General features: G+C 45.2%; 1 protein-coding gene across 3 annotated transcripts in view; it reads left to right on the top strand.

The window, feature by feature from the left end:
- The window catches only part of PTPRE (protein tyrosine phosphatase receptor type E), a 98,419-nt gene that overhangs the window by 80,590 nt on the left and 3,698 nt on the right, over window positions 1-14,131 (top strand). For all 3 annotated transcript variants that reach the window (XM_051619192.1, XM_051619191.1, XM_051619193.1), the window contains 9 exons: window positions 1,230-1,390; window positions 4,767-4,902; window positions 5,322-5,471; window positions 6,943-7,036; window positions 7,743-7,819; window positions 8,753-8,887; window positions 9,917-10,042; window positions 10,537-10,697; window positions 13,926-14,061. In XM_051619192.1, coding sequence (XP_051475152.1) covers window positions 1,230-1,390; window positions 4,767-4,902; window positions 5,322-5,471; window positions 6,943-7,036; window positions 7,743-7,819; window positions 8,753-8,887; window positions 9,917-10,042; window positions 10,537-10,697; window positions 13,926-14,061 — 1,176 coding nt within the window. The remainder of the gene's footprint in view (window positions 1-1,229; window positions 1,391-4,766; window positions 4,903-5,321; window positions 5,472-6,942; window positions 7,037-7,742; window positions 7,820-8,752; window positions 8,888-9,916; window positions 10,043-10,536; window positions 10,698-13,925; window positions 14,062-14,131) is intronic.

The following is a 14,131-nucleotide window of genomic DNA, read 5'->3' as shown; positions in this document are numbered from 1 at the left end:
TACAGATTCCAAAGTGTGAAGCAGTCTCTGCTGATTCAGCATGGACATCACTTTGGTCTGACTAGTGATAAAAATGCTCAGAGAAACTGTGCTCAGGAAGAAGGATGGGAAAGAGGGAACAGTACAGAGACGTACCTACTGTGGAGAAGCTGAAAGGCTGGGAAGTTTATGAATGGACCCAGCTGCGTTTCACTTGTTGATCCAGTACATGAAGGGGCTACAGGAAAACTGGAGAGGGACTTTTTACAAGAGCATGGAAGTGACAGGACAAGGGGGAATGGTTTCAAGCTGGAAGAGGGAAGATTTAAGAAGACATTCTTCCCTGTGAAGGTGGTGAGACTGACCCAGGTTGCCCAGAGAAGCTGTGGCTGCCCTATCCCTGGCAGTGTTGAAGGGCAGGTTGGATGGGGCTTGGAGCAACCTGGTCTGGTGGGAGGTGTCCCTGCCCATGGCAGGGGTATTGGAACTGGATGAACTTTAAGGTCCCTTTCAATCCAGATCAGGCTGTGATTTGATGATGATCTCTGCTGGGTTTGTGTTAGGAGGGGTTGTATCTCCACTGATGGAGACCAGGTAGCCTTTCAAAACCACTTGGCTTTCTCCAGTTTGAAAGAAACATCCTCATCCCTGGCTTCCAGGCTCTGAGCTTGAGACAGATGCACTTTGTAACCTAAAGGAGAGGTTGTGGTCAGTGAGGGCAGGTGAGATTATGCTGAACTCCGCTGTGGTTTCTTCTGTGGTGTCTTGTTTTTGATTCTTGAAGAGTAGGTCAGATTAGGACCTGTCAGTAGTTGGTCAGCAGAGGTGAAGCCCTCTGTTCATTTTTCATGCTATGTCAGAAGCTCCCGTGTGGCATCTTGTAGTGATGCAGATCCTGAATGTTTGAGCTGAATTGTGTGACTTTCATCTGAGGCTGATAAATAAGTGTCGTGGGGATTTCATAAGTGGAAGAGGAATTAAGATTTGACCTGTTATTAACATTAATTGTGAGTCTCACTCTTTGCAGTCCCATCCTGGGATTATTCCAGTTCTCACTGGAAAGCTGCGCTTTAAGAATATCTGCTCATTTTACTCTGTACTTGTGTTTTACGTACACTGTAAACTTCCAATCCTTGAATCAGGCTCTAAGTGTTGCAGGGATTAAAGTCATAAAGAACCAGAGCTGTTTGTTTATAAATCTTTGCAAGAAACATGCAGTGTCCAACCCTGAGTCTGTCTGTTCCCTGCAGCTCCAGGACGGCTGTAAAGCCCCCAGGCTCGTTACGCAGCTTCACTTCACCAGCTGGCCTGACTTTGGGGTGCCTTTCACACCCATTGGGATGCTGAAATTCCTGAAAAAAGTCAAAGCACTGAATCCTGCCCATGCTGGACCAATTGTGGTTCACTGTAGGTAAGTATGTGCTCCACCAGTCGTTCTCTTAACTTGGTCTGCAGTTACGTGTGTAATATCAAGGCTGAATGTTAATTTTGCTACAAAGCTGCTGTGTATATTTGTGTGTATATATATATACAAACACATATGCTTATATATATACTGGGCTATAGTATGTTAAGGTTTTTCAGATCCCAGGGTAAACAACTTCAAAAGTATCTGGAGGGCCTGCAGGAAAGCTGGTGAGGGACTTTGGACAAGGGCTTGTAGTGAAAGGACGAAGGGAAATGCATTAAAACTGGAAGAAGGGAGGCTGAGGTTGGATATTAGGAGGAAATTCTTTGCTGTGAGGGTGCTGAGACCCTGGCCCAGGTTGCCCAGAGAAGCTGTGGCTGCCCCATCCCTGGCAGTGTTGAAGGGCAGGTTGGATGGGGCTTGGAGCAACCTGGGCTGGTGGGAGGTGTCCCTGGCCATGCAGGAGGAGTGAAACTAGATGAACTTTAAGGTCTCTTCCACCCCAAACCAGTCTGTGATTCTATGATGACTCTATGAAAAGGTCTGTCTTTACTGTCACTTTAACGCTCAAACAGAAGTTGTTGTTTTGTTAGGGTTTTTTTATCATAAGTAATATCCAGTAGTATAAATATGTATTTGTCAGAAAAAAACAGACTTCTAATACAAATCTATGACCTTTGCCACTAAATGCTCCTCTGAGAATTCATCCCCCACTTCTCCCACAAACAAGTTGCAATTTGCTCTGTAAATTGTCCTTTAAATGCTAAGGAAGCTTTTAGTAAAGACTTGCATTGAGGAGACTGAAATGCTGCAATTTTAAAAATGTGCTGCATGCCAATACAGAACACTACCCCACTCATTTGGTCACAAACACATGAACTTCCTGCTGTTAAAGGCTTCTGCTAAACTGTTTGAAGTTCTTATGTTAATGGCAGCACAAACAAGCTCCAAATCAGTTTTAAAAGAAGAACTGCCACCTCTCTTGCAACTCTAAGCTCAGGAGTGAGCAAGAAGTGTCTTTTCAGGAGCAGTCATCTTAGCAAGGTTCGAATAAAATGAATGGCAGCTTTGTCTTTCTGGGGTTTGTTTTTAAGGAAATGGTTGTAGATTCATGTATTTGTTTCCTTTTCTCTTGCTTGTGTCAGACATCTAGAACTACTCCCCAGGAGTCCTTCAAGTGTACTATTCAAAAGAGCCTGTTTGTCCCCACCAAGCCAGCCTTTCCTTTTCATTTCCATCCAGACCTTGCTAGGATTCATCCTCTCTCCCAGGTGTCACACATAAGAGGCTTAAAGAAAAGCAATAAACAGAAAAAGATTATGTTAGTAGCCTCACTTAGTCTTTCCTGTGAGAAACCCATGAGATTTTTGTAGCCTGTTGTGATGATGGTCTGTGGAGACTTGTACTTGAGCATTACTTTGCACTCACGTTCTCTGGCTAGTTTGATCAGCACAGAGACAAAAGAAAGGAAAAGACAAAATATCTTAATATAATATCAGCAGAGGTTTAAACATAATGGCCCAAGGGAGGGCAGTGCCTCTGCTGTGTGTCAGTGCTGGGGCCAGAGCAGTGCCCCAGCCTGCCCTAGAAGTCACGAACGAGAGAGGTGACACTTCATTTCCGTGACGCTTCAGGAAATGACCCTGCTGAATTGTTGCAGAAAGGAAAGGGAAACTCATCGATAGTGAGTAACCCTCCACTTCTAGTGGGCTTTCCTAATTCATTCCAAGCAAAACCTGCTCAACTGGAATCTTTTGGAAATGAGTAAACTTCAGGAAGTGAAGAACTGCGGATGGAACGGAGTGGGGAGGACTTCTGACAGAATATATTTATTTTGCCAGAAGTTTTCAGAAATGTGTTTTTGTGGTGAGCAGAAAGGTAAACTGAGGAGCAGCTGAGTAAGGGACACCCTGCAGGAGGTGAAGGATGGATAAGATCAGGGAACTTGCAGAGCGAATGTCCAGGTTGGTGACATTACCAGCTCTAGCGGAAACATGCAAGGATTGAATGAAGTGATGTAACCTTGGGGCAGAGGCAGAGGGAGGGAACAGGAATGTGCAAAAGGAATTGTATTGGCACAGGGAAGAGAAGTGAGGGACAGGCTGAGCCTGGGGCCTGGTGGGTGAAAGCTCACAGACCTGAGCACTGAAAGACAAGTGTGAAGGGGGTATGAGCAGCCCACGCTCAGAGTTGGTTTCCAGGACACTCCAGGAAAAGAGAAAATCTCTGTGAACTGGGAGTCAAGACAGTAGGACTCAAGGTGGACTCTTCCAGAGTGGCAGAGGTCAAACATGAGTGAAAGGAGAGGGCAGGGAGCCTTGGCCACCCAGGGGTGGAAGCTGTGGTGGTCAATGGCTGCAGAGGGGCCAAGGGGACTGGTGGCTGGGAGTGCTGGGCCAGGGCTGGGCAAGGAGAGGGGGGAGCCTGCCAAGCCAGGGTTAAACGCAAAGGGACCTGGAGGCGGAAGGTTGTAGTGGGCTTGTTCGCTGTGAAGAGGTTGCATGAAGTTTTGGTGTAGGGCTGTGGTGCTCCATGGGTCTGCTCATCTCCATTGTTCCTCCAGAACTCGGGAGTAGGAGGACTCAGGGGCTTTGGTTTCATGGGGCATTTGATGTTAAGAGTGTGTGGACAAAGTAACATGAGCCAAGTCCTGTTATGTATGCAGTATTTATTTTTTTTTCTGGTGTTATTTAAAGCCTGATGTTTCCAGGCCAAAAGTTGATGTGTATCTTTAGGCACCCCAGGATGGGGGTAGAGGTTTTTGTCATGTTTCAGAAGGTGTTGGTGGACACTACAGCAGTTGCTGGACAAAGTTAAGCTAACAGGAGGCTAAAGGAGAGCTGTGAGTGCCTAGCACAGGATGCCATGCCCTTTTCCTCTGAAAGGAAGAGCTGAAGTCGCTGGCTTGGTGTCATTTATAATGATCGTGCTCCCTCTCCTGGCTGCTGAGGGATATTTATATAAAAAAATAATCTATTTTGGGACGGCAGAGTTAGGAAGTGTAGCACTTGTAACGAGTAGCTGTGATGTAAGTAGCATGTGGCAGCAAGCATTCAAACGAGATAAAAATTGAGAAAAAAAGACCTAAAACTTCGTCTTAGACTGAATTATTATAGCTGGGCTAGTAGAACTTTCCTCCAAAGGCTTTTGTAGTGTAATTTGCAACTCATTGCTGCCCTCCTAAGAGGTGACTTTTCATGTTAAAAACTTAGGCCCCTCTTTGTTGCTCTCATTGCTGAAATAAAACCTGAAATTCCGTTGGTCAGAGAGTATTTCAGTCCAGTATAAACCACTGCAAAATCCCCAGTTCTACCTGTGTCATTGCTGGAGCAATTCCTGGAATCCAGCTGAGCTGTTTGTTGTTGGTGTCCCCGGGCAGCGCCGGCGTGGGACGCACCGGCACCTTCATCGTCATCGATGCCATCATGGACATGATGCACTCTGAGCAGAAGGTTGATGTCTTTGAGTTTGTTTCCAGGATCCGTAACCAGCGTCCACAGATGGTTCAGACTGACGTAAGTGAACTTGTATGGGTTGAAATGACAAATTTTTGTGGTGAAATTTAAAATATGCTTCTGTGTTCCCCCTCTGACGTGCATCCCAGTATGTCCCATTCCATTGCACACCTGGGTAGTTGGGAAATGGACAAAGCTTGGAAGGATGAGGTTGGGGAAGGAGATAGAAGCACATTTAGGCTGTGAAGACCACCACGAGGCACCTTGTCTTTAGGTGTCATGCCCAGGTTTCCCCATGCAGAAGAGTGTGGAATTTTAGGGAAGTGAGGTGACACTTAAACAGGATGTAACAGGAAGGCTGTTGTAGCTTAAGGTATATTTTGCTAATTAGTGGCTGGTGGACCAAATGGAATGACTGATTTGATAGTTCCACTTCCTTGCTTTGCAGTGTGCTTATGTGGCTGGTTTTTTGGTTCCAGATGCAATACTCCTTCATTTATCAAGCCTTACTTGAATACTACCTCTACGGGGACACGGAGCTGGATGTGTCATCCTTAGAAAAACATCTACAAACATCACACACTGCGGCACCAAACCTGGTCAAGATAGGGCTAGAGGAAGAGTTTAAAGTAAGTATGAAAGTCCTTTGCCATAGGGCTTCTAAGTGTGGAAACATTTGAGCCAAAAAGGTACTTCCAAAGCAGGAAGAGTGTAACCTTCAAAGGAAAGGTCCATCCGAGCGGAGCAGCTTGTTCTGTTTTGTGCTTGCTGGGAGTGGGTCCTGTGGAGCAGGTGAAGGGGCCTTGCTGAACATCCTGGTCTGCAAATGCTCATTTCAAGTTACATTGTCTTATGGACCTGTTCCTAGATGCAGTATCTTTGTTTATCAAAGAGAAATGGAATTATTCTTTCTAGATGCCAGATCAGATCCTGCTGGGACAGGGTGCTGGGTTACACGCGCCTGATCTGCGTCCCAGTGGGATCATTAACTCAGTCAGGAGGGACTGCAGAGAGAGTTGTGGGGTTTCCACACCTTGAGCTGAGTACCCAGACCTGTCAGGGAAAGCAAAAAAAGGCAAGAAGGCATTTATGTTTAGTGGAGAAACCCACCCCCCATGCAGAAAGCAGCCATGCTGATGGCTTTTGATCAGTTTGAAACAGACTTTGTTGTCCTGGGGAGATAGGGAGAGCTTTTCTAGGACTTTTGCTGTGCTAAAATACTTACTCTATGTATGGGTCTAAAGCATTGAATGACATATAGGTGTTAACTGGAATTCTCTCTTCCTGCTAAAGGATTAATTTAATCAGAAATTGGGAAAAGAAGATCATAACATCTTAGAATAATTTAGGTTAGAAAAGGCCTTTAAGACCATCAAGCCTGACCTTTAACCCTGCTCTAGCATATTCACCTCTAAACCACGTCTCCGCGCACCACATCTATACAATATCTAAACACATCCAGGGATGTGAGACAAGACCCTGGCCCAGGTTGCCCAGAAAAGCTGTGGCTGCCCCATCTCTGGCAGTGCTGAAGGGCAGGTTGGATGGGGCTTGGAGCAGCCTGGGCTGGTGGGAGGTGTCCCTGCCCATGCAGGAGGTTGGGACTAGATGATCTTAAAGGTCCCTTCCAACCGAAACCAGTCTGTGATTCTATGAAGAGCTGCACAGCAATTCATAACCTCATTATGCCAGAAACAGGGTGGCATGCTGCCAGGAGAGAAACTTAGATCTTCCCAAAGGGAATGGATCCTGGCATGCTCCTGAAAGTCACAGTCAGACTGTCCAAAAGTGTCTTTAAAAAAAAAAAGGACATGAAGTGTTAAATTCCACTTCCATTGTACAGCCTTAAACTTTATTGCTGGGCCTTGGGGTATGTGTACATTTGTAACTATCAGTGAAAACATTACATCACTCTTATTAATAATTCTTTTAATTTTCATAGCCAGGACAATGAAGTGGCTTTTGTGACAAGTCAGCCTTGCTTTGGCCAAGTTTTGTACCTGGGAAAAGACACTTGGGCACCCTCAGAGTGCAGGACCTGGGGAGGGGGAATGGCTCCTGTTCCAGGGAGTCCTCACCCTCTTGTGTGTTTTCTTGCAGAAGTTGACAAATGTTCGAATAATGAAGGAAAACATGAGAACTGGCAATCTTCCAGCAAACATGAAGAAAGCCAGAGTCATCCAGATTATCCCATGTAAGAGATCCACTTTTTCTTGTGGATAAATACAGTTTCCCAAAAGTTACTGGAATTTTCCAAGTAGTTACTGCGAGTTTCCCTTCAAGGGAAAAAAATCCCTTCTCCGTAAAGTTCAAATGCTTCCAAAACGGTTGTTCTGTCCAAGGTGGTATTTCTTGGGCTTTACTTTATTTTCAGCTGGAGCACGTTTTCTGGGGTGTCTCCATTAGCCATCCCTCTGGTTTTGTCATCCTTTGTGCAGGCATCTCTGCTCTGAAGTTTCTTGAGAACTGACCGACACAAACAGCAGTGTCCTCTCCTTGTAAAATCAAATGCCCTTATAAAGGGTCTGCAAACAATGTAATGACTTGGTTTTTACTTTATCCATGTCAAATGAATTTTGATCAGGTATTTTTTCAGAACTGAATTAGCTAATCCAGCAGTTTCACCTTTTAAGCCAACGTGTTTCCCGTGTGGTTCCTTGCTCTGTCTGCAGCAGCGCTGTAAGGTCTGCACCCAAAAATGAAAGTTTCAGACCTTGCTGGCCATATCCTGTGGGAATGGAACAAGAGCAACAAAACCAGTGCCCTTTTCCACACTCTTAGAAATCCTGGATAAGATTTGAGACCCTTTGGCTTTCAGATAAAAGATTTGGTTGGTTTTGTTCTCTCAATCAATGTACAGTTGGAAAAAGTAAGGCTAAACTTTATTTTTCTCTTTCCAGATGATTTTAACAGGGTGATTCTGTCAATGAAAAGAGGGCAGGAGTACACAGACTACATCAATGCCTCCTTCATAGATGTAAGTGCAACAAATGTTTGTGGATTTAAATGGAAAGTGAAATACTTTGCTTTTCCTGGGTAAGTCTTTTGAAAGAGACACAGGTTGGTTTATGAAGAACAGTAGCTGATTTGTTTGGGATTGCCATATGTATTCCAAATAAACTTTTCAGTCTGGTGTTTTCAATTTTCTTTTAAATGGTTGTGTAATTAAAACAATCTTTAGTTTTATAAAGTCAAGTCTTAATTGCGTTTGAACAAACAGTGAAACCAATTAGCCCTACTTCTGACATCCAACAGCTCGGTTGTTTGTGTTCAGGGTGATAAAAGGAGTGTGTGCTCTTCTGACTTGAAAAGGGAAAAAAACCAGTCTGTATTTAGGGTGGGGAAAGGCTGCCATCATGTTTGGGAGCCAGGGTTTGACTGGGCAGACCTGTGTGGGTTCCTAACTTTGTTCCCAGCTTCCTTTTGGAACCTGGGCAACACCTTCCACCAGGACTCATTTAAATAGGAGAATTCTCTCCTTAAGCAGTAACATCCTGTTTGTGTGACTGGGGATTGTGGATGTCACAGCCCTGAGGATCATGCGTGGTGTGATGGTAGAAGTGTAGCTCACAGCCTGAGCTGGGTGTTACCAGCTGCAGCTACTGGCTGCACTGCAGCCTGCACATCATCTCGGTGTGACATCCCTGCAGGTACCTGAGATCCCCAGAACTTCAGCCCTTCAGCCCAGACTGTAAGAAGCCACAAAGCATCATTCAGGATTGGGCTTTTGGGTTGGGTTGTTTTTTTTTTTCCTTTGTTCCTGGCAACGAGGAGGAGCAGGGTGGGCTCAGGGCCAGGCTTGCAGGTTTGTCACCCAGCGGGAGGCGCCGGCTGAGCCCGGATCTCTCCGGCCCCTCCTCCCTGGCGTGGCCATGTCGCGACATGAACACCTCCCCTCCTTTCTCGGCAGGGCTATCGCCAGAAGGACTACTTCATTGCCACCCAGGGCCCGCTCCCACACACGGTGGAGGATTTCTGGAGGATGGTGTGGGAGTGGAAGTGCCACACCATCGTCATGCTCACGGAGGTTCAGGAGAGGGAGCAGGTACGTGTCCTGCAGCTGCAGCTCCAGAGCAAAGCTGGTGCTCTCAACACCTGGAAAATGGGCAGGGATGGTGGACAAGGGAGCTGGGGGTGTTCAGCCTGGAGAACACCTGAGGGGAGACCTTCTCGCCCTCTGCAACTGCCTGAGAGGAGGTTGGAGCCAGGGAGCTCGGTCCCTTCTCCCAAGTTACAACTGATAGAACAAGAAGAAATGGGCTCAAGTTGTGCCAGGGGAGGTTTAGATTGAATTTTGGGAGGAATTTCTTCCTGGAAAGGGCTGTCAGGCCATGGCACAGACTGCCCAGGGCAGTGGTGGAGCCCCCATCCCTGGAGGAGTTTAAAAGCCTGGTAGATGTGGTGCTGAGGGACATGGGTCAATGGTGGCCTTGGCAGGGCTGGGTTAATGGTTGGACTTGATGATCTTAAAGGTCTTTTCCAACCCAAACGATTCCACAGTTCTATCAACTATTTATTGCTCCTTATCTAGCAATAGATTTTTTTTTTGCCTTTCCTGGAAATGAACTCTTGCTTTGCTCTTGGCGTGGGCCAAGGATGCTGCTTTTGCTTGAATTGCAACCCCACAAAAACTAATGAAAATGGTGGTTTGTAAAAGGCCCCAGTTCACATTAAAAGCACAAAATTCATAGGGATGCCTGACATGGATCAGTGGCTTGGGGGTTGGGAACAGCTGGACAGAGCTTCTGTGAAAATTTCCTTCCTTCCCTGTCCTGCCAGTGGAAGCTGCAGTGGCTTAATCTGAACCTCTCATGAATTAATGAAGAGAGTTACTTATTTTATTCTAATCAGTTTTGAAGCAGCATTTGCCATCTCTGACTCCTAAGCCATTTTCAATGTGGTGGTTTCTTTTGTAGGAATATTGTATTGCTGTGTTCCTGTCATTAATCTTCTCATTACCAAGCATGTTGAACACAGGTGTGATGCTGTGTCACATCCTCTGTCAGAGATGCAGGACAATGCAGATAACTGGAAAAACTTCCAAGGAATGTTCACAATTCTCTCCATTTTGCAGGAAAAATGCTGCCAGTACTGGCCATCAGAGGGCTCTGTAACTCACGGAGAGATCACCGTGGAAATAAAGAGTGACAGCCTGTTAGATGCCATCAGTGTCAGGGACTTCCTCGTTACGTACAACCAGGTGAGGTTTTCAAATAACATGAGGGTTTGGGTTGGTTTCTTTTGCGTTTGAAGGCATCTACCAAGATGACTGTGTACCTTATTAAGTGCTGGAAGTTCTTCCCACAGATAAATGTGGTTAATCAACATGCAACGTTGTCTCAGTCAGGAGGGGACACAGGAAACGTATTTGCTTAAAGCCCCATGAAAATTCTGGGAGGTAAAACAGAAAATTCTGGGAGGCGAAACAGGTCTTGGTCAAAGCAGCCAGTGGAGTTTCCCACAGGGTCTTTTAGTGTTTTATTGTTGCTGTTCAAAAGGAGAACTGTGTCAGCATAGTGGGAGGGGGATTTAGAAAGACAGCTCTCAGGTGTGCGGGACCAGTGTCCTGCCGGCCGGGCTGCAAACAGCCCCTCTGCCCTAGTGCTGCAAAATTCCTGCTCCCACTGTTGAAGGTGAGAAGTGTGTTTCTGTTCTGAATGAACAGCTGGCTGCACGTGGTGTGTTCCTGCACAGGGTAACCAGGAGAAGCAGAGCAGGCTCGTTCGGCAGTTCCACTTCCACGGGTGGCCAGAAATCGGGATTCCTGCTGAAGGAAAAGGGATGATCGACCTGATTGCAGCTGTTCAAAAGCAGCAGCAGCAAACAGGCAACCACCCCATTACAGTGCACTGCAGGTAAGACCCACCTCTCCTTCCCACCATTAGCCAAGGAACCAGCTTCCTTTTCCTCCAGTCCGGTTGCTTTTGCAGCAGCTTTTCTTAGTGAGGAGCAGACTGCAGGCTTTTAAAAAAAAAAAAAAAAAAGAAAGAAAAAATTCAGAAAGACAATAAAAAAATAGGAAAAATAGTAAAAAGTAGGGTTACATGAAAGATTTGTGACTTGTCTTTGCTAAGTTAGCAAACACTGAATAGCTGGGAGAACACGAGTGTGTTAGTAACTTGGGGTGTTATAATTTTGCAGGTGAGATTTGCTGAGTGCTGGGATTGGGAAAGGGAAGCTGTAGGTTTCCTGCAGTGCTGTGAGATACACCCACCAAAACAGTGCCCAGATGTTCTATCCAGCTCAAAACACTGTTGGTTTTTACAAACTATCAGGAGAACAAAATCAATCCCTAATCTCAGCTGAAGGCAACATGCCTTCCTGTCCTGGAAAGCAGGTAGGAGAGCTGGGAGGACAGAGGAAATGTCTGCATTGATGCTAAGGATGGGAAAGTTGCAGCTGATCTCTGTTTTCCTCTGGGTTTTAAGGTCCTTGCAGATTGAGCCTGGGAGCTTGAGCCAGGACTCAGATTTGTGGGTCATTTGGGACGTGATCTTGTGCCTGTGCTCATTCATGGCTGGAGTTTCCTCCTCTGTGCTTCAGAAGTGTTCTGCTTTTTGCTCTTTTCATGCATATTCTGGAGGGGACTGTGAGTTCCCTCACCCAGGGGTGGGTGCACTTGAGGGCATTTTGTGTTGGATTCTGCATTTTGACACATTTGAACTGCCCCCCCGCCCCCTTTTTTTTTTTTTTTTAATTGCTAGGGAGTTACAGGTCTGATTTATAATTCAAGCAGGTAAAATATCCAGGAGTTCTAACCAGTAAAAGTAAGAGGCAAAAGTAACTAATGAATGTCTCTGAAACACACAAAAGTATCTGAGGTATAAATTGCTTCTACTTTTCTGAGCTTTTAGACTTGCAGCTTCTGAGGGCTCAGCTTAACCATTTGGCATGCATTTGTCCTTGATTTTTAAAACCTCCTGCAATCACTAGAAAACTGATTTAAACAAGAAAATAAACCCAAATGAATTCTAGGATTTTTAGCATTAAGAACTCTCTCCTGTCCCTCCTTGGTCAGCCTGTACAGGACAACTTTGGAGTTACTTGAACTTCTGCATGGAGTCATGCTTGAGTCTTCAAATATGAATTAATGTAACTCTATGAATAAGTAAACACATTTCAAGTCTGAGACTGAGTTTTCTGAATGTTCACACAAACTTGTGAGAACTTCCATTCATTTTTTTTTTTCCCCAACTATTTACAAACAGTTTAAGGAGCTGCTAAAAAAAAGGTGATATATAAGTAGACTCAAGATGTAACCCTGACTGGTGTCGAAGGGTTTTGCTGGCTGAGTTGCCAGCAGGATTCAGGGCCCATCTGTCCTAAGTCTGTGTCTGCAGCTGCCTCCTCTGGAGCTCATCTCTCTTCACAGTCCCCTTCTTTCTGCACTCTAACAGACTCTGCTGTTATTTAGAGATCCTTACATCCGTTTTTTTTGCCCAATTCTGCATGTTCTTTGGCTTTTAGCTTTCTGTGGTAAGAAACAAAAGTTTTGAGTCAGATTTAGAGGTTATCTATGCAGTTTAGTTTTCCATGCATCCATACTAAAAATTCTTAATTTTTAAAAGCCCAACTTTATGGATTTGCTAAAAACAGAGTTTTTGGGAGAAAGGAGAGTGAGCCTGGAGGAAGGAGCATGAAAAATGGAGTGGGAAGCTCTGCCTACCTACCTCTTTAGGCATAAATGAATAAACCACATGTGTGATGGTGTGGGCACACGTGTGCTTCTGTCCTCATCTTCTGACAGTTTCAGAGCTGTTTGGAAGTGCATCACTCCTGGGTTACTCTAGAAAGCACAGATGGCTGCTGGAGATTAGCTAATTACAGATAAATCTGAGCCTTGTTAGATTTTGTGTTTGTCTTTAATCTGATAACAGTAATTGTCTGAAGGGAATAGCACAGCTAATACCTTCTATCTCTTCATTTCCCCCCCCTGAGACTCCGCGTATCCAGCTGAGGATACACACGTTTGCACTTCGTCTCTTCCTAAGGCTGGTGCTGATCAGGTTTTTTTGTATTTGACAGAAAGAAGGTAGCAGCAATGATGTGATTACAATTCACCTGTTTGTGGTTAAAACACCTGTAAATTGTAAATGTAATAAATCCTCTGCTTATTCTCACTTAGCAATCCAGTGAACCTTCTGCTCTTGCCACTCACTGCCACGTTCCCAGTCCTGTCCTGTTTTTAGTAACTATTCCCTGGCAAAGCTGTTGTCCTTCCAGTGCACAGCTGATTTTTTTGGTGTCAAATAGTCCCTGATTAGTGCAATCAGGATAAAGAAAACTGGGTTAGGGGTTGTTTTTTTTTGTTGTTGTTCTAGAGTTAGTCATAATAAATCAGATAATAGTTACTGAAATATGTTTTGTTTCCATGGAGCTGTGATCTGAAACAGATGTAAGGATGAAAGATACTGAGTCAAACATAGTGCAGTGAAACTGCAGTTCCTTTGGAGTGCATCAGGTCACTTATTGCAGTCAAGAGAGAGGCAGATCAGTCAGTTTTAGGTTATTGATGTACTGTAGCCTCATGTGGTGCTGCTTTAGTTTGTCCTTATATTAATACATCTGTTCAAGAAACAGCTGAAATTGTAAGAGCCATTGAAATAATTACCTTTTCTATCAAATTGCTTTGGAAGGAGAAGAAAGCTTTCATAACTGAACCAGGAATAGTATACAAACATGAAAAGTATAAATCGTAGCCTAACAGAAAAACATGGGTTTGATCACACAGCATTTCTGTAAAGTCTAAAGGGGGAGCTCTGGTCCATCCAGAGCACAAGTGTGGGAGCACTGAGGGCTGTCCTGGCTGCAGCTGGTGCTGAGCCTGCTACTTCACTCCTGGAGCTGAGGGTCCACGAGGTGCTGCAGGCAGCTCAGGATCTCCCACCTCGGTCCAGAAGCTGTCAGGATGCAGCCTTCATTGGTCCCAGCCTGGCTCTGAGTTAATTTCCATTCATTCTGGCTGCCTTCTGAGGTGACAAGCTAAGCACAACACAGAAATGGGCTGATAATGGTGGTGTCTGGGTGTTCTCCATCACTATTCTTTCAAACGTTATCCTCAAGCAGATGTGTTTTCCTTGCAGTGCTGGTGCTGGGAGAACAGGGACCTTCATAGCACTCAGCAACATCCTGGAGCGGGTGAAGGCTGAAGGGCTCTTAGATGTTTTTCAAGCTGTGAAGAGCTTACGACTGCAAAGGCCACACATGGTGCAAACCCTGGTATGATATTTACCAACCCGGGTGGTTGCCAGAGGATGTGTGTTTGTAAATATTCCTGTGGGAGGAGATC

Source organism: Apus apus, chromosome 4 (assembly GCF_020740795.1).
Source record: "Apus apus isolate bApuApu2 chromosome 4, bApuApu2.pri.cur, whole genome shotgun sequence".
Lineage (NCBI taxonomy): Eukaryota > Metazoa > Chordata > Aves > Apodiformes > Apodidae > Apus > Apus apus.
This window is presented reverse-complemented; position numbering and strand designations above follow the sequence as displayed.